The following is a 19,503-nucleotide window of genomic DNA, read 5'->3' as shown; positions in this document are numbered from 1 at the left end:
AAAGAAAATTTGTATGAGATGTTTTATAGATGGTACCTGACTCCACAGAAATTGTGTAAGATTTATACTAACATGTCTAACAAATGTTGGAAATGTACTAAGCAAGTTGGTTCTTTTTATCATATGTGATGGACATGTGAGATGGTGAAGAACTATTGGGAAATGGTGCATGAACTAGTTCAGAAAATCATGAAGACACAGATTCAATTCAAACCAGAATTGTTTTTATTGAATATATTTCCTGGTGATTATTCCAAAGAAATGAGACATTTGTTGGTGCATTTCAATACAGCAGCCAGGATGCTTCTGGCGCAGAGATGGAAATCTCAGGCAATTCCCACGAGAAGGGACTTGGTGGGAAAAATTCTGGAAACAGTTGAGCTGGATTTTTTGTCCCAGCTGATGGCTGGGAAATCTAAGGAAGAAGCAAGAAAATATTGAATGAAATTTTATGCCTGGCTAGATACTCAAGACTTTTAAGATTCTTTGGTGTGAACTTATATCTCCTTTTTTCCTATACGCTGTACTATATGATTGCCTATATTGGATTTGTCAAAATCAATACACATTATAACTAAAAGATTTATAGTATAAAATACTATAATGTTGAGGATGTATAGTTTAGATATAATAATAACTGACAATTTATGTATTTTAAGAAAATATTGTAGATGCAGACTTGTAGTCTTTGGAAGTATTTTCTACAGAAAAAGATTAATATGTACTTTTATTTTCTATCCCCCCCTTATTCTTATTTCCAAATTCTTGAAACTAATAAAACTTTTAAATGTCAGAATACAGGCAGGCAATCTTAGAAGGGAAGAAAGAAGCAGGCAAGAAGCCCATTAATATGTCTAAAGTCAGCGAAGAACTCCAGAAAATAGATGAAAGCCCTGGAGCGAAGAACTCCAGAAAATAGATGAAAGCCCTGGAGCTTTTGCTGAGCGCATGATGCAGGCATTTCATATGTATACTCCATTCGATCCTGAGGCTGCAGAGAACTTGTGCATGGTAAATACAGCTTTTGTTGCTCAATCCTATGCTGACATTCGCAAAAAGCTTCAGAAGCAAGATGACTTTGCTGGCATGAATTTATCCCAACTGTTAGAGATTGCCCAGAAAGTTTGTGCCAATCGGGACGTAGACCAGAAGTGGGAGGCAGAAAGAAAGATGAAAAAGAAGGCTGATTTGTTGGCAGCAGGTTTGGCTGGCCAGCCACCTATAAGAGGCAGAGGGGCTGCTCGAGGGCAAGGAATGACTGACAGAAATCAAAGAACGGTGATGACTAAATTAAACCCAAACCAGTGTGCGTTTTGTAAGGATTTTGGGCACTGGAAAGATTAATGCTTGAATTGACCCCCCCCCCCCCCCCCCCGCACACAAGAAATTCAAAACGCTCCTAGACAGATGAAAGGACTGGATTTAAAGGCCGAGGAAGCAGAAGAGCCAGACCGAGGGAAAGAGGAAGAGGCCAAGTCCAGAGTGGTGGATATTGGAGAAACGAAGAAGAGCCTGTCCAGGGCTTGGTTGGGTTGGAAGGATGGGAGGACTAGGACAGACCGGGCACCGACAGTCCTGACCCTGCGGGGCCTATAGTCACAGTTGATGTTGAGGGTTAGGAGATCGCGGTCCTTGTGGATACTGGGGCTGCGCGATCTGTTGTGCCTGATAAGATTGCCCCTTCAATATACAAGTATATTAATATAATTGGAGCTACAGGGCATAAACAATTCAGACCACTTTTAGCCAAATGAATTTGTACAGCAGGAGGCCACGTGGTCCATCACAATTTTGTCCATTTGTCTGATTGCTCAGTGCCGCTGATGGGAAGAGATTTGGTTTCCAAGTTAAGAGCCCGATTGACTTTTGAATCAGAAAGTCAAATGAACTTTGAGCTGCCTTATATAACCTCAGAAGGCAAATTACATTATGAAAGTGTATATGTTTTAGAATGCCCCCGAGAAGAGGAGTGGAGGCTTTACCAATCAGCTCCTGTAATGGCTATGTCAGAAGTCTGGGTTCAACAGTTTCCAGATGTATGGGCAGAAGAGAACCCGCCTGGGCTAGCAGTAAACCATGCACCTATTAAGGTAGAATTAATCCCAGGGGCTGTTCCGGTCCGACAACGCCAGTACCCGATCCCTAAGAAGGCAGTAGCTGGCATCAAGAAACACCTTGACAGGCTTCTTGAATATAGAATTCTTGTAGAATGTCAGTATCCATGGAATAGCCCTCTTTTGCCAGTCCAGAAGCCGAGCACCGATAATTAAAGACCACTACAAGATTTACACTCTGTTAATTCTTGCACATAGACTTTGCATCCTGTCGTTCCAAACCCATATGTTTTGTTGGGACTTATACCTGCCTCTGCCACTTATTTTTCAGTGGTGGATCTTAAGGATGCCTTCTTTTGTTTAAGACTGGCACCTGAGAGTCAGCCACTGTTTGCCTTCCAGTGGGAAGAGAAAGAGACTGGTAGAAAGCTACAATATATATGGACCTGTTTACCCCAGGGGCTCAAAAATTCGCCTACTCTTTTTGGCAATGTTCTCAGTAAAGACTTGAACCGGTGCCAGGAGAAATTGTGGGCCTTCAATATTTAGATGATATCCTGATTGGGGCAAAAGATAAGCAGACTTGCCAGGAAGCCACTGCTACTTTGCTGACACTCCTCATTGAAGCTGGGTATAAAGTGTCTTGGAAAAAAGCTCAGCTATGCCAAGAAACAGTGAAATTTCTAGCCTTCCATGTGTCCCAGGGCAGACGGCAGCTAGACAGAGAGCAGATAGATACTGTGTGTGCTATTCCTGTGCCCACTACCAGGGTCAGCTAAGGGCGTTCTAGGGAGCTGCAGGGTTCTGCAGAATCTGGCTTCCCAATTTTGCCATAACAGCTAAACCCTTATATGAAGCTACGAAGGGGGGAGAAAAAGCACCCTTTGAATGGACAGAGCAATGTCAGAATCTCTTTGAAGCCTTATAACGCCAGCTCATGCAGGCCCCAGCTCTGGGACTACCTGATACTGACAAGCTCTTTACTCTGTATGTACATGAGCAAGGAGGAATAGCTGCAGATGTTCTGACACAATTGCTGGGATCCTGGCCCAGACCGGTGGCATTTGTCTAAGCAATTAGACACTATAGCAAAAGGATGGCCCCCCTGTTTGTGCTCAGTAGCTGCTGTCGCAGAACTTGTGAAGGAGGCAGACAAGTTTACCTTTGGAAGTCAACTTGAAGTAAGAGTCCCCCAGTATGTGCAAGCCCTTCTGGACTACAAAGGGTACTACTGGTTCACCAATGCCCATATGGTCAGATATCAGGCACTTATGTGTGAAAATCCCAGAGTGAAAATAGTGACTGTGTCAACTCTGAACCCAGCCGCTTTGTTGCCAACTCCTGATGATGCATTGTGGCCAATAGCCACTGATGGACCTCTGCTCCATATTTTTATCTAACCCCTTCTTGAAGCTGGCTATGCTTGTAGCCGCCACCACCTCCTGTGGCAGTGAATTCCACATGTTAATCACCCTTTGGGTGAAGAAGTACCTCCTTTTTTTCCATTCTAACCCGACTGCTCAGCAATTTAATTGAATGCCCACAAGTTCTTGTATTGTGAGAAAGGGAGAAAAGTACTTCTTTCTTTACCTTCTCCATCCCATGCATAATCTTGTAAACCTCTATCATGTCACCCTGCAGTTGACGTTTCTCCAAGCTAAAGAGCCTCAAGCGTTTTTAATCTTTCTTCTTAGGGAAAGTGTTTCAAACCTTTAATCATTCTAGTTGCCCTTTTTCTGCACTTTTTCCAATGCTATAATATCCTTTTTGAGGTGCGGTGACCAGAACTGCACACAGTATTCCAAATGAGACCGCACCATCGATTTATACAGGGGCATTATGATAGTGGCTGATTTGTTTTAAATTCCCTTCCTAATAATTCCCAGCATGGCGTTGGCCTTTTTTATTGCAATCGCAAACTGTCCTGACATTTCAGTGAGTTATCTACCACGACCCCAAGATCTCTCTCTTGATCAGTCTCGGCCAGTTCACACCCCATTAACTTGTATTTGTAGCTGGGATTTTTGGCCCCAATGTGCATTACTTTGCACTTGGCCACATTGAACATCATCTGCCACGTTGACGCTCACTCACCCAGCCTCAAAAGATCCCTTTGGAGTGCTTCACAATCCTTTCTGGTTCTCACCACCCTGAACAATTTAAAGATGGTGGTGACATTTGCTACCTTCCAGTCCTCAGGAACGGAGGCAGATTTCAATGAAAGATTACATATTTTTGTCAGGAGATCCACAAGTTCAACTTTGAGTTCTTTCAGAACTCTTGGATGTATGCTATCCGGACCTGGTGACTTATTAGTTTTTAATTCGTCTATCAGTTGTAGGACCTCCTCTCTTGTCACCTCAATCTGACTCAGGTCTAGGGTGGCCAGACCGTCCCGGTCTCCCGGGACATTCCCGGATCTGGCCACCCAATCCCGGATCCCGGGCTGCCTATACCGGGACCATTAAAGGTCCCGGTTTAGGCAGCCCAGGAGCCGGTGGGCCCGCGGGCGCGGGCGGGGAAGGCGGGGAGTGAGGGAGGGAGCGTCCCTGCGCCTGCGCAGGGACGCTCCCTCCCTCACTCCCCGCCTTCCCCGCCCGCGCGCGGGGCCGGCAGCGGTGGGGGAGGCCTCTCCGCGGCCTCCGCTGGTCGCTGGGGGCCTTCCAGAGTGTCTGGAAGGCCCCCAGCGACCAGCGGAGGCCGCGGAGCACCCGGCGCTGGTCCGGGAAGGCCTTCCAGAGCCTCTGGAAGGCCTTCCCGGACCAGCGCCGGCCAGCGAAGGCCTCCCCGCGGCCTCCGCTGGTCGCTGGGGGCCTTCCAGAGTGTCTGGAAGGCCCCCCAGCGACCAGCGGAGGCCGCGGGGAGGCCGCGGAGCACCCGGCGCTGGTCCGGGAAGGCCTTCCAGAGGCTCTGGAAGGCCTTCCCGGGCCAGCGCCGGCCAGCGAAGGCCTCCCCGCGGCCTCCGCTGGTCGCTGGGGGCCTTCCAGAGTGTCTGGAAGGCCCCCAGCGACCAGCGGAGGCCGCGGGGAGGCCGCGGAGCACCCGGCGCTGGTCCGGGAAGGCCTTCCAGAGCCTCTGGAAGGCCTTCCCGGGCCAGCGCCGGCCAGCGAAGGCCTCCCCGCGGCCTCCGCTGGTCGCTGGGGGCCTTCCAGAGTGTCTGGAAGGCCCCCAGCGACCAGCGGAGGCCGCGGAGCACCCGGCGCTGGTCCGGGAAGGCCTTCCAGAGCCTCTGGAAGGCCTTCCCGGACGAGCGCCGGCCAGCGAAGGCCTCCCCGGGGCCTCCGCTGGTCGCTGGGGGCCTTCCAGAGTGTCTGGAAGGCCCCCAGCGACCAGCGGAGGCCGCGGGGAGGCCGCGGAGCACCCGGCGCTGGTCCGGGAAGGCCTTCCAGAGCCTCTGGAAGGCCTTCCCGGGCCAGCGCCGGCCAAGGAAGGCCTCTCCGACGCCTCCCTGGCCTCGCCGCCGCCCCCCGCCGCTGGACTCGCCGCCGCCGCCCGACCCGCCGCCGCCGCCCGACTCGCCGCCGACCGCCACCGCAGGTAAGGGGGCCGAAAGCGGGGGGGGGGCGGCCTTCCTTTCTTCCCTCCCTCTTCCCTTCTTTCCTTTCTTCCTCCCTTCCTTCCCTCCCTTCCTTCCCTCCCTCCCTTCCCTTCCTTCCTTCCCTCCCTCCCTCCTCCCTTCCTTCCTTTCTTTCTTCCTTCCCTCCCTCCCTTCCTTCCTTCCTTCCTTCCTTCCTTCCTTCCTTCCTTCCTTCCTTCCTTCCTCCCTTCCTTCCCTTCCCTTCCCTCCTCCCTTCCCTCCTCCCTTCCCTTCCCTTCCCTCCTCCCTTCCCTCCTCCCTTCCTTCCCTCCCTCCTCCCCTCCCTCCTCCCTCCCTTCCTTTCTTTCTTCCTTCCCTCCCTTCCCTTCCCTTCCCTTCCTTCCTTCCTTCCTTCCTTCCTTCCTTCCTTCCTTCCTTCCTTCCTTCCTTCCTTCCTTCCTTCCTTCCTTCCTTCCTTCCTTCCTTCCTTCCTTCCTTCCTCCCTTCCCTTCCCTTCCCTTCCCTTCCCTTCCCTTCCCTTCCATTCCCTCCTCCCTTCCCTCCTCCCTTCCTTCCCTCCTTATGTTCTTATGTGGCGCAGAGTGTTGGACTGGAGGGGCCACTGGCCTGATGCAACAGGGCTTCTCTTATGTGACACAGAGTGTTGGACTGGATGGGCCACTGGCCTGATCCAACAGGGCTTCTGTTATGTTCTTATGTGACGCAGAGTGTTGGACTGGATGGGCCACTGGCCTGATCCAACAGGGCTTCTGTTATGTTCTTATGTGACGCAGAGTGTTGGACTGGATGGGCCACTGGCCTGATCCAACAGGGCTTCTGTTATGTTCTTATGTGACGCAGAGTGTTGGACTGGATGGGCCACTGGCCTGATCCAACAGGGCTTCTCTTATGTTCTTATGTGACGCAGAGTGTTGGACTGGATGGGCCACTGGCCTGATCCAACAGGGCTTCTCTTATGTTCTTATGTGACGCAGAGTGTTGGACTGGATGGGCCACTGGCCTGATCCAACAGGGCTTCTCTTATGTTCTTATGTGACGCAGAGTGTTGGACTGGATGGGCCACTGGCCTGATCCAACAGGGCTTCTCTTATGTTCTTATGTGACAATACTGACTTTGGTGGACCCAAGCACTGATTCAGTGTAAGGGAGCTTTGTGTTTGTGACTGGAGTGGACAATACTGACTTTGGTGGACCCAAGCACTGATTCAGTGTAAGGGAGCTTTGTGTTTGTGTCTTCTGGTGCAATTTTGTTCTCAGATCCTGTATTTACTTCATCAGTATATGGGATAAGGCACTTTCTCAACTGTGCTGCATAATGCAGCCTATTTATTTTGTCCTGTTGGCTCTGTTGGCTCTATCTGCGCCACCTTCATCACTTTCGGGGTGTGGATCCCCCAGTGGGGTGGGCTCCCGACTCCCTCTGCCGGCTGTTTCTGATAGCCCTGCGCCCCCTCTTTCATTTGATATGTGTCCCGTGCGGGTGCCACCCTCCTGCCGGGAGATGCCGCAAAATGAGCCCCCTTGAGGCTTATGGCGGCAGGGCTCGGGGGAAGCAAGCTAGACTGCTGTTCTTTTGAGGGGTTATAGAGTGTTTCGAGCCCCTCCCTGTGGCATCGGTCCCATCGTTGTGGGACCCAGGGGGCCGGCGCAGCGGCCCGCTGAAGCAGCCTGTCAGTCACTTCCGCATCTCGACCTGTGTTATTAGTGACAGGCTGCTTCGGCAGGCTGCTGCGCCGGCCCCCTGGGTCCCACGACGATGGGACCAATGCCACAGGGAGGGGCTCGAAACACTCTATAACCCCTCAAAAGAACAGCAGTCTAGCTTGCTTCCCCCGAGCCCTGCCGCCATAAGCCTCAAGGGGGCTCATTTTGCGGCATCTCCCGGCAGGAGGGTGGCACCCGCACGGGACACATATCAAATGAAAGAGGGGGCGCAGGGCTATCAGAAACAGCCGGCGGAGGGAGTCGGGAGCCCACCCCACTGGGGGATCCACACCCCGAAAGTGATGAAGGTGGCGCAGATAGAGCCAACAGAGCCAACAGGACAAAATAAATAGGCTGCATTATGCAGCACAGTTGAGAAAGTGCCTTATCCCATATACTGATGAAGTATATACAGGATTTGAGAACAAAATTGTTTCCGGCGGTGATATTTGGGGGATTTTTGGGGACGTCACAGGAAGTGCTGTGAAGTCACTTCCTGTTTCCGGCAGTGGCATTTGGGGGAAATGATGCCATTTGGGGGAAATGATGTCACAGGAAGTGATGTCACTTCCTGCTTCCGGCAGGTGGCGCGGGGGAAATGATGTCACAGGAAGTGATGTCACTTCCCGTTTCCGGCAGGTGGCGCGGGGGAAATGATGTCACAGGAAGTGATGTCACTTCCTGTTTCCGGCGGTGGTATGACGTCGCCGGAAGTGACGTCACCGGAAGTGACGTCACTTCCTGTTTCCGGCGGCACACGCGCTTCGCGCGCGCGCACTCCTGCCTTCCCCCCCCCAAGGTGTCCCTGGCTGGCCTTCAGACATTATGGCCACCCTACTCAGGTCTCTCAACACCCCTTCCAATATAAGTGGTTCTGGAGCAGGCAAACACTTCTCATCTTCCACAGTGAAGACGGAGGCAAAAAATACATTCAGCTTCTCAGCCATTTCCCTATCCTCCTTCAGTAATCCTTTGACCCCTTGGTCATCCAAGGGCCCCACTGCCTCCCTGGCTGGTTTCCTGCTTCTAATATATTTGAAGAAATTTTTATTGTTGGTCTTTATGTTTTTTGCAATATGCTCTTCATAGTCCCTTTTTGCCTGCCTGATCACAGTCTTGCATTTGATTTGCCATTGCCTGTGTTCCCTTTTATTAATCTCACTTGGACTAGCTTTCCACCGCTTAAAAGAGTCCTTCTTACCTTTTACAGCTTCCATTACTTTGTTTGTTAACCATGCAGGCCTTCTCTTATACCTGTTTGTGCCTTTCCTAATTTGTGGTATATATTTTATCTGAGCTTCTAGGATTGTAGTTTTAAATAGCCTCCAAGCTTCCCCAAGGGTTTTGACTGTATTTACCTTTCCATTCAGTTTCCTCTTCACATACCTCCTCATCTCAGAGAATTTACCCCTTTTAAAGTTAAACATGGTTGTGCCGGTCTTTTGGAGCAACTCTCTATTTATACAAATGGTGAAATCAATAACGTTATGGTCACTGCTCCTAAGTGGTGCGATCACTTTTACATCTCTCACCAAATCTTGGGCATTACTTAGGACCAAATCCAGGATCGCCCCACCCCTGGTAGGTTCTGAGACCATCTGCTCCATAGCACAGTCATTGAGAGCATCTAGAAACTCAATCTCTTTCTCTCGACCAGAACACATATTGACCCAATCAATTTGTGGGTAGTTAAAATCACCTATGACGACACAGTTTTGATATTGAATATTATACCGACGGGAGTAGCTTTGTCCAAGATGGAAAACGGAAAGCAGGATATGCAGTAGTCACTCTAGAAGCAGTGATAGAAGCAGAACAGCTGCCTGTTTCAACCTCTGCACAGGAAGCTGAGTTAATTGCCCTCATCAGAGCACTCCAGTTAGCGGAGGGACTTAAATATTTACACAGACTCAAAATATGCTTTCATGACATTGCATGCCTACGGAGCTTTATACGAAGAAAGGGACTTAATAACTGCCGGTGGAAAAGGAATCAAGAACAAGAGGGAGGTTTTGGAATTATTGCAAGCTGTCTGGGCCCCCTGGCATGTGGCTGTTATTCACTGCCATGGCCATCAAAAGCCCCTAAGTTTGGTAGCAAAAGGAAATCACAAGGCAGATTTGACAGCCAAGGAAGCTGCCCTCAAACCTTATCAGGAAGGTATAGAGGTCCTGTGTGTTTTCCAAATCTCCCTAACTGAATGGAGCCCTCGGTATTCACTAGCAGAGGAACAGTGGGTCCAAACTCAAGGGGCAGTAATCAAATGAAGGGATGGCTGGTATGTTCTCCCCAATGGCAGAATTTACATTCCAGAAGCTGTAGCATGGGCATTAATCCAGCACCTACATGAGGGAACACACTATGGAAAGACTGCACTAGAACACTCTGTGAGTCAGTGGACATATATTAATAGTGTGAGTTCACTGACAGTCCAAGCCTCTGCACAATGTGTTACATGTGCAAAGAATAATCTAAGGCTGGGTTCCACTCAGCTCCCTGGGAGTCAGCCAGTGGGAGCAACACCTTTCTCCTCCCTAGTTGTGGAATTCACTGAGATGCCCAAAGATGGACATTACCATTACATGCTTGTATTTGTTTGTACAATGTCTGGATGGATTGAAGCTTACCCCACATGCACTGTAAAAACCTTAGTAAAAGACATTGTGCCTAAATTTGGTTTACCTGTAATCATTGGGAGTGATAATGGATCATCATTTATAGAAAAAACTGTACAGGGTGTGTCTATGTTGCTTGGTATTACCTGGAAATTGCATGCAGCCTACCGCCCACAGAGTTCAGCAAAAGTTGAAAGGGCTAATAGAACTTTGAAGAATGCCTTGTCTAAACTCTGTCAGGAAATCCATTTGCCATGGACTACAATGTTGCCAATTGCATTGTTTAGGTTGCACTGTTTGCCACACAAATGACTTCGTCTGTTGCCTTTCGAGATCGTTTATGGAAGACCTCCCCCCCCCCTCCATAGTCCAAGGAGTTCGAGGTGACCTTTTGCAGTTAGGGAGCCTTATAACTTTTGAGGAATTGCAAGCCTTGGGCAAAGCTGTAAAAGAGGTGAATAAGTATGTGTTTGAAAGTTTGCCATATCAAATTTATTCTCCTGTACATGCTTACCAGCCGGGGGATAGTGTGTGGGTAAAAAGCTGGAGGGCAAAGACCTTACAGCCTAGGTGGAAGGGCCCATTCACTGTCCTTTTAAGTTCCCCTACAGCCGTCAAGGTACAAGGAGTAGCAGCGTGGATCCATTGGTCACATTTAAAGTGAGCTGCAGATTACTGGAAAGCACAGCCAGTTCCAGGGAAACCATTAGCTTTGCAACTTTATAAAGACCCTACCCGGCCGTATGCCACTTAGTAAAGACTGTTAAAAATCAAGAACTTGAAGCTGGCTGGTCTACGCATGGCCGAAGCTTTAAGGCAGCAGCCTAGCTCCAGCTACACCTGGAAGCTGACTGGTCTACGCACGGCCGAAACTTGGAGGCAGCAGCCTTGCCCTAGCCACACCCGGAAGCTGGCTGGTCTACGCACAGCTGAAGCTTGAGGAAGTCTTCTGGAGCCATACAGAGTTAGATATTCCTTTGTATTAGTTTGCTGAACTTCTTGAAATGCTTATTTTTCTGTATTGAATATATTATTACAACAGTGCTATTTCGCTATAAGCATTTGCTGTAGGACTTAAAAATCATGCATGCTTCAAAAGCTCTTATTGCTGTGATTTCTTGCTATATTTTTGCCAGTGTGCCAATGTACTCAAGCAGTGAGATGTACTAAATGCTGAGAAAGAAAGGATTCTACACGTGTGTTGCATGTTCAATCTAGGGGAGTGCATGGAGTCTGCACAAAACCTTACACTCAGATAGTTTGTGTAGAACGTGGAGTGTCTTATTATCAAGCAAAAATAGAATATCCTGGATCAAGCAGGACAATAGCTTTTAGAGGAACTTTCTGCAGCCCGACATCACAGTGGGTATGCTGGCCGGTTGATTTAAAGTCTAACAAGGTGAAAAAGCCCAACCCTAAGCCTAAGTTACTTGTCCAGGAGAATAAGAAAATTTTGTATAAGACTGTGTTTAATGATGCTCAGGATGAGAACTTTGTCATTCCAGAACCTGGGAGTAATCTTTTGATAGCCTTAGCTGAGCAAATAGCTGCCTCCCTAAATATTTCTAACTGTTGGGTGTGCGGAGGTCCACTAATGAGTGAGAGATGGCCTTGGGTTGGCACTGAGGTCTTGCCTTCTGACCTAGTTTGATGGAATAAACCTAGATCAGAGTCAACAATAGAAGAGAGAAAGATCTGGGAATTGCAGACAGTGGTGAATGGAGAATTGTGCTTTTCCCAGGCTGTGCTGTGGACGAATGGAAAGCATGTTGGGCACACTTTGTGCCACCGAACTTTGTTAGTCAGCTCCACTAAGGAAAAACCGAATGGGTAGAGGTGAATGGCACTGTTATAGAGGATTTTCAGCCATGGGAAAATGTTAGCAGTATAAATAAATATTCTAATGCTGCTTCAGATTCCTCTGAGCAATGGATGGCTCCTGAAGGGTTATATTGGATCTGTAGTAAAAGGGCTTATACACTTCTGCCTAGGAGATGGCATGGGACTTGCATTATTGGAACAATACGTCCCAGCTTCTTTCTTTTGCCATTAAATGTTGGTTCTGCTTTGGGAACCGCAGTGTTTGATGATTATGTTAGATCAAAACGTTCCTTGGACATCGGAGGTACGCAGTGGGGAGATGAATGGCCCCCACAATGGATCATTGAATACTATGGCCCAGCTACTTGGGCACAAGATGGGTCTTGGGGTTACCGTATGCCTGTGTACATGCTAAACCGTATTATTAGATTGCAAACTGTGGTAGAAATTATTACGAATCAAATAGCCATGGCTTTTGAACTGTTGGCTAGACAGCAGACCCAGATGCGTGCAGCCATATATCAGAACCTTTTGGCTCTGGATTATTTGCTGGCTGAAGAAGGTGGTGTCTGTCGGAAGTTTAATCTTTCAAATTGTTGTCTTAATATTGATGATAATGGAAAGGCTGTGCAGAATATAGCATCTGAAATTCGTAAAATTGCTCATGAACCAGTGCAAACATGGAAAAATTTGGCTGCATCATGGTTTGGACAAATTATGGGAGATTGGAAGCGTATTTTATTCTTAATTGGTATTTCCTTAGGAAGTTTAATGCTATTGTCATGTTTAATTCCTGTTATAAGGTACAGTATTAATAATGCTGTAAAGGCTCTTACTCCCTTTGAAAAAAATGTCAGCATCTTGTACATGTCTCCAGAGGAAAGGAAACAGTATTTCATTAATTTGTGTGATGATGGTCAGACTCTTTCAGACCTAAATAAGCTTTCAGAGGCTGAAAGGGGGGAATGAAGTGGGACCCCTGAATAATTAATGAATACCCCCATAATAATGAATGAAAGCATGCTTCTGCCTTCAAAACGAGGGTGTTCGTTAGAAGCACAGACAGCCTTCAGTGGGTGGGTGTTCACAGATGTGTATTAGGATAAGGCAAAGGGGTCTCATTGAGAAGTTTCTTGCTGGAGCTGATAAAGGAAGGAGACAGGAGGAATGGAAAAGTACTAGAAGGAATTGCAAGGGGGTGGGGAATGTTGAATCAGATAAACTTGTGAGCCTGCCTGCTAAGCTTGCTTTGTGCTTAAAAAGACGGTCTGAGGATTGGGGGGAGGTTCAGTATTTTGGAGCTATGTTGCTCAACTGGGCCCTGCTTTTGGTACCAGAAGTAAAAAACCTCACTTCATACCAGTAATGTGTGCGGCTTTGTTATTTTCCTGCTACACAGGCAGGTGCTAAAATATGTGCCTTTGGCTCTTGGAAACCCACCCCATACATGGAATTCTTCTTTGAATCCCTGCTTTGTCTACCTTTGCCACTTGATATTCCAGTAGGTGGTTATGCAAGACAGGGCTGTATCAATTCCAGTGCCACTGAGATTGCAGACCTAAGTTCATTTTGCACCATTTCTGCCGATTTTGCAGAACTTTTTGGGAAAGCCTTTTCAGTTCACTAATTGTTTTACTGCCTGGGTAAGTTAGAATAGTTTTGCCATTGATAGACTTCTGCTAGTTTGATTTTTTTTTTGGGGGGGGGGGTGTTGCTATTTTTAAAATACTGTTTGATTTTTACTAGTATTGTGTTTTTTAAAAATTTAATTACAGGCTTTGTAAATTGTAAATATTTTTCTTATTTTTTTCTCAATATTCTTTCTTCTATTTTTGTCTTAATATTCATTTTTTTTTGTATTTAGGTATGTAATTGAAAGTGTATGGGATACAGGTAGAGAGTGTTTATATTCAGGAAGCAAAGATACAGTCTTGGCAGCTGCTAGGAATTCTTCCATCAGTCAAGGATTGTGAAAGTGGGTAAAGGGGGAATACCCACATCCTAGGCTTCCCAACCCTCCCGCCCTGGCGGGGGACCCCAGGATTTCCAGCCTCTTCCCCCGGTCCCCCCCCAAAAGGAAGCGGGGGGAGAGGGGGGAAACAGCGCCAAGTGGCGAGCCATCCCATCTCGGAGCGGCGTACGCTCACCGTAGCTGCTCCTCCGAGATGGGCTCAGCCAGTTCAAGCATTGGCTGCTAGAAGTTGCCACTCACAGCGGTGGAGTTTTTTCCCGAAAAGCACTAACGGCTCTGAGCCGAACCCAGGAGGAATGACAGGATGAAAGGGGGCGGAAACCATACAGATTTCAAGCACCGCCGCTCCCTTTGCATACTCCGGCGGCGCGCGGGAAACGGAAAGTTAAAGTGGACGACGGAACAGCCTCTGCCGATACGGAGGCGGGTGCTGCGAGCGCATGCGCACTTGAGAGGATGCGGAGGTGGGCTTGGAGGAGCGCCCCTGAGAGTGTTAGGTTGTCCGGGCGCGGCAAAGCGGCGCTTTTTCCTCCCTCCCTCTCTTTCCTCCTCCAGAAGGTTCTGCGCCAGTTTCTTCGCTCGCCTCGTCGTGAAGATGATGGGCCCACACCCTGTCCTCATGCTCAGTGAGTCGGGGGGAAGGAGGGGAGGGAAAGTCCCTCGCACTGTACTCGGTGTCCTAGATTATTCCCTACTGCTTTGACTTCACCGCCAAATGGAGAGCCCGCCCTGAAACCGCTAAATATTCCCTGTCATTATCTGCTTCGCTCATTTTTCCCAAGAGTATATTGAGAACTTGTGCGCAGGGTACGGGGGCATCTCCCCGTGCTTTTTCCTACCAGCATGATCCAAAGGACACCCCAGCATGCTTCAACTCGGGTCGTGGTTGGAAACTGCTAATATTGCTCCCCTATAGAGAGCTCTTACTATTTCCTCCCTTGTAGATAAATCCAGGAGAGCAGCCTTGTTGGTCTGAGGCAATAGAACAAAGCAGAGTCAAGTAGCACCTTTAAGACCAACAAAATGTTATTGAGAATATAAGCTTTCAGGTGCTTTAAGCTTACATTCCGAATAAAACTTCGTTGGTCTTAAAGGTGCTACTTGACGGCTTCGTTCAGTTTTCTCCCTTGTGCGTGTTTCCCTGTCCTTGCACCCTCTTACATGCTTGTGAGTTCCCCTTCTTTTTTGTGCTGTGCCCCGTTGCCTTTTAGGTACAGTCCTCTCTGCACTTTGTTCAAGCCCCTTTTACATGGCCCAGTTTGATTGATCCGTGGGTATCTGGGGCTCTGGGGGGCCGTTTTTGGGGGTAGAGGCACTAAATTTTCAGCATAGCATCTAGTGTCTCTCCCCAAAGTGCCCCCCAAGTTTCAAAAAGATTGGACCAGGGGGTCCAATTCTATGAGCACCCAAAGAAGGTGCCCCTATCCTTCATTATTTCCTATGGAAGGAAGACATTGAAAAGGTGTGCTGTCCCTTTAAATGTGATGGCCAGAACTCCCTTTGGAGTTCAGTTATGCTTGTCACAGCTTGATCTTGGCTCCACCCCTAATGTCTCCTGGCTCCACCCCCAAAGTCCCCAGATATTTCTTGAATTGGACTTGGCAACCCTACCACATCCTTCTGTCTTCTCACGTGTATGTGTTTGTTTGGTGTTTGCTAAAATGAGGCAAATTTCTCATTATGCTGTCCATATTACAGATGTGACTAGTAAATATATCTTGGATACAGATCTACTTGTTTTCAGCTGCTGCTTAACCATGGGCAAATCCCATGATCTCTCTGGTCCAGATTTCTTATTTAATTACATGCTAAATTCTGTTGTAGGAACCACAAAGAGGAAGTCTCTGAAAAATGCAAAATGCTTATCTGTGTTCTTTATTGTAATACTTGCATTTTACATCTAAGCCTTGACTCCACTTCAGGAAGATACAAATGGTATTAATCTAGTAAGGGGACTGATGGGATTGTGAGAGAGGAAAAAAGAACAACCTGGATATTTTTGTCCAGTAGAGGGCAATCAGAATGCACTTTCTTGATATCCATATTTCCTTTAGAGAAGGAAATCAGTGTTTGGGTTTAGCCAAATGGGATATGATAGAACAGCTGAGGCTAAAAGCATTCCCACTTAATATTTCCTCAATAAAGGAGATTCTAATATTGTTCCTAGTATATCTCTAGTATTTCCTTAAAAAATATTTGGACATTTCAAGCATAAAGTATGTCTAGAGCTCAATACAATGTCATACCACACTTTCATTCAGAGTGCTTAGATTGTTAAATTGGGAAGGGAAAGAATATTACGACCTCACACCATATGAAACATATCTATACCGTGTATTAATTGTGAAGCTACAATAATTAAGATTATATTAGGCTGTTTCTAATTGGGGATTGGGTGTGTCATAATTTTTCTGCCAGGTATTTTGGAATGCATCTAAAGTTTCCTATCAATAATAAGTTAATCATTATGGTTTACTATTCAGTTCAGCTTATAAGATCTTGATCATTTATTTTATTTATTTAAAACACTTTTATGTCACCTTTCCAGATAATCAGTGTTCACAAGGTGATGAACATGAAATTTTTTTTTTAAATCTGAGTAATAATACATACAGTTAAAAATTATAAAATAATTAAATTAAAAATACCTAAGCAATGTTAGAAGAGGGCAAGTAACCATCACTGGGGGTGTGTCAGACAAAACTGCAACAAAAAAGACTACCAAAGTAAAGACATACAAGGTAAAGACATACCCGAGGTCCTTGGAATATAAGCTATTGCATGGATAAGGTAGAAGCCCAATGTACATAAGGTATGTGTGACCATTTCTGCCAAGCTAAAAGAACAATTGTTCAGTCTCTGAGATAGCCGAGGTAACTGTAGATTCAGTAATTCTAGGTCACCATCTATCTAGGAGAGCAGCAGTTAGTTAGAATGCTATTTTTAGCCTCTTTTGGTATGGTTGAAATTATGTTTTATTTTCCTGAGTAAACTATTCTTTCTGTTAATGGTTCTTGATTTGCCAATAAGGGGTGGACAGGTTTGGGAGCTCTAGAGCAAGGGTTCCCAACCCCCGTGCTGTGGATCGGTATCAGTCCATGGCCTGTTAGCAACTGGGCTGCAGAGTGAGGCAGAAGCACCACACTGTCCCTTCCACTCGCCTGAGACTTGGGTGGCTGAAAGAGGCAGGTGGCCTTAGAGTGAGGCAGAGCAGCCCTTCTGCCCGCCTGGGACCTGGACAGAGTTAGCATGGCCTTACTGTGAGGCTGCCTCCCCTGAGCAAGGCAGAGCAGCCCTGCAGCCCCTTCTGCCTGTCTGGGACCTGAGCGGATGATAGAGGCAGCGCAGCCTCACTCTGAAGTACCATTTCTTTAATTTGCCCCAGTCCCAGGTGGGCAGAAGGGGCAGTGCAGCAGCAACCTTCGCCTCCCCTTCATTTAAAGACCCCTATGGGGGGGCAGGGATGGGGCATGGGGGGCATCCTGGGGTGGCAAAAACCTGAGCACCTTCCCCCCCAGTCCGTGGAAAAATTGTCTTCCACAAAACCGGTCCCTGGTGTCAAAAATGTTGGGAGCCACTGCTCTAGAGCATCCTGGCAGCCACACACTTAGGGTAAAAGCAAATTTCTTTTTTTTTTCTTTTTTTATTTATATGCTTTAACACGAATGAGTTCAACAAGATTGTTAGTGCACCATTTGAATGAAAAGCCCCATGCCCAAAGGACTGAAACCAGTGGGATAGGCAATGACTGCTTCAATGAGAACCTATTGAATTATTTTGTCTTGATATAACCATGTTCCCATTATATTTCTTTCAATTCTTCCATAAGCCCTTCCTTATAATAAAGTCTGAAGATTTTGAATACTTCTGCAATGAGATGGATTGAAGTGCTTTGCACACATCTGTAACTGGTTAACAGGTCGTACCCAAAGAGTGCTTGTGAATGGTTCCTCATCCTCTTGGAGAGGAGTGACAAGTGGAGTTCCTCAAAGATCTGTCCTGGGGCCTGTTTTGTTCAACATCTTTATAAATGATTTGGATGAAGGAATAGAGGGAATGCTTATTAAATTTGCAGATGATACTAAATTGGGAGGGGTTGCAAATACAGTAGAAGACAGAAACAGGATGATCTTGACAGGTTAGAAACCTGGGCTGAAACCAATAAAATGAATTTTAACAGGGATAAATGTACAGTTCTGCATTTAGGTAGGAAAAATCCAATGCATGGTTATAGGATGGGGGAGACTTGTCTTAGCACTAGTATGTGTGAAAAGGATCTAGGGGTCTTAGTGGACCATATGCTGAACATGAGTCAACAGTGTGATGCGGTAGCTTAAAAGGCAAATGCAGTTTTGGGCTGTATCAACAGAAGTGTAGTGTCCAGATCACTTGAAGTGATGTCTGCTTTGGTAAGACCTCATCTGGAGTATTGTGTTCAGTTTTGGGCACCACATTTTAAAAAAGATATAGACACACTGAAATGGGTCTAGAAGAGGGCTATGAAGATGGTGATGGGTCTGGAGACCAAGTCCTATGAGGAAAGGTTGAAGGAGCTGGACATGTTTAGCCTGGAGAGAAAATGACAGAGAAGTGATATGATCACCATCTTCAAGTACTTTAAGGGCTGTCATATAGAGGAAGGTGCGTAATTGTTTTCTGTGGCCCCAGAAGGATGGACCAGAACCAACAGGTTGAAATTAAATCAAAAGAGTTTCCATCTCAACATTAGAAAGAACTTCCTGACCCTTAGAGTGGCTCCTCAGTGAAACAGGCTTCCTCAGGAGGGGGTGGGCTCTCCTTCCTTGGAGGTTTTTAAACAGAGGCTAGATGACCATCTGACAGCAATAATGATCCTGTGAATTTAGGGGGAGGTGTTTGTGAGTTTCCTGCGTTGTGTAGGGGATTGGACTAGATGACCCTGGAGGTCCCTTCCAACTCTATGATTCTATCTTAATAATAGGAAAAGTCTAAGTATTCTGAGAGCGCTGAAAGCGCTTCATTATTCCTTCCTGGTATTAACTCTCTGATCTTTTTTCTGTACAAAGGGGCTGAAACTTTGAGTGACACCAGCTCTGTCAGTCTGGAGATCACATCTGACAGCAGAGAGACTTCAGTGGCTACCTCCATCTTGTCCCCCTTCACACCTGGCCGTGGCCGAGATGAAGTAGACAATCGCAGTGAGCACAGCTACAGTGAATCGGGAGCCAGTGGCTCCTCCTTTGAAGAACTGGACTTGGAAGGCAATGGTGAGGGTGATGGGATGGCAGGTCTTTCTGCTGACCATGGTTCTGCTGAAGATCAGGACACTCCCAAGGCCAAGTGGACCAAGGAACCTATTGCCCTGGAGAAAGAAAAGGTTGAAGAATAAAACCATTTCTTTCCTGAAGTTTTGTAGGGATTGAAAAGAGAAACTGATCATCTCTCTTGTTTCTTTTCTGTCCAGCCAAAATATTTTGATCATTAATCCATGTTGAGACCTGTCCCACTCTTTGTCTGGGGTGTGATAAAGAAGGACCATTTACAACTAAGGGGGATTTTAACAGGTTGACACCCTCCTGTAGTCAGGCTGAAGGATGCATGCTTTAAAAGGAAGCTGGGGGAGGGGATGAAATGAAGTGGTGGCAGAGAGCTTGTGAGGTGAATGTTGTATTTTTGTGTGTATGTGTTTGAGAGAGAGAGACCGACTATGCAAAGAGGATTTGACACAGGCTAGTGGATGCTTGGGTTTTTTTAACAGTTATTGAGGCAGCCAGCCCTTTTGTCATCTCGTCCCCCTCTTCCTGTATGTCATCCCATTTA

General features: G+C 47.1%; 1 protein-coding gene across 2 annotated transcripts in view; it reads left to right on the top strand.

Annotated features, from left to right (window-relative positions):
* Positions 1-19,115, top strand: part of TEX264 (testis expressed 264, ER-phagy receptor) — a 239,966-nt gene extending 220,851 nt beyond the window's left edge. For both annotated transcript variants that reach the window (XM_060240004.1, XM_060240005.1), the window contains exon 6: positions 18,750-19,115. In XM_060240004.1, coding sequence (XP_060095987.1) covers positions 18,750-19,072 — 323 coding nt within the window. In that variant the 3' untranslated portion in view covers positions 19,073-19,115. The remainder of the gene's footprint in view (positions 1-18,749) is intronic.
* The last annotated feature ends 388 nt before the right edge of the window (positions 19,116-19,503 follow it).

The sequence above is a fragment of the Heteronotia binoei genome, chromosome 5 (assembly GCF_032191835.1).
Source record: "Heteronotia binoei isolate CCM8104 ecotype False Entrance Well chromosome 5, APGP_CSIRO_Hbin_v1, whole genome shotgun sequence".
In the NCBI taxonomy this organism is placed as follows: Eukaryota; Metazoa; Chordata; class Lepidosauria; order Squamata; family Gekkonidae; genus Heteronotia; species Heteronotia binoei.
The sequence above is the reverse complement of the archived record's forward strand: the minus strand, read 5'-3'. Positions and strand labels throughout refer to the sequence as shown.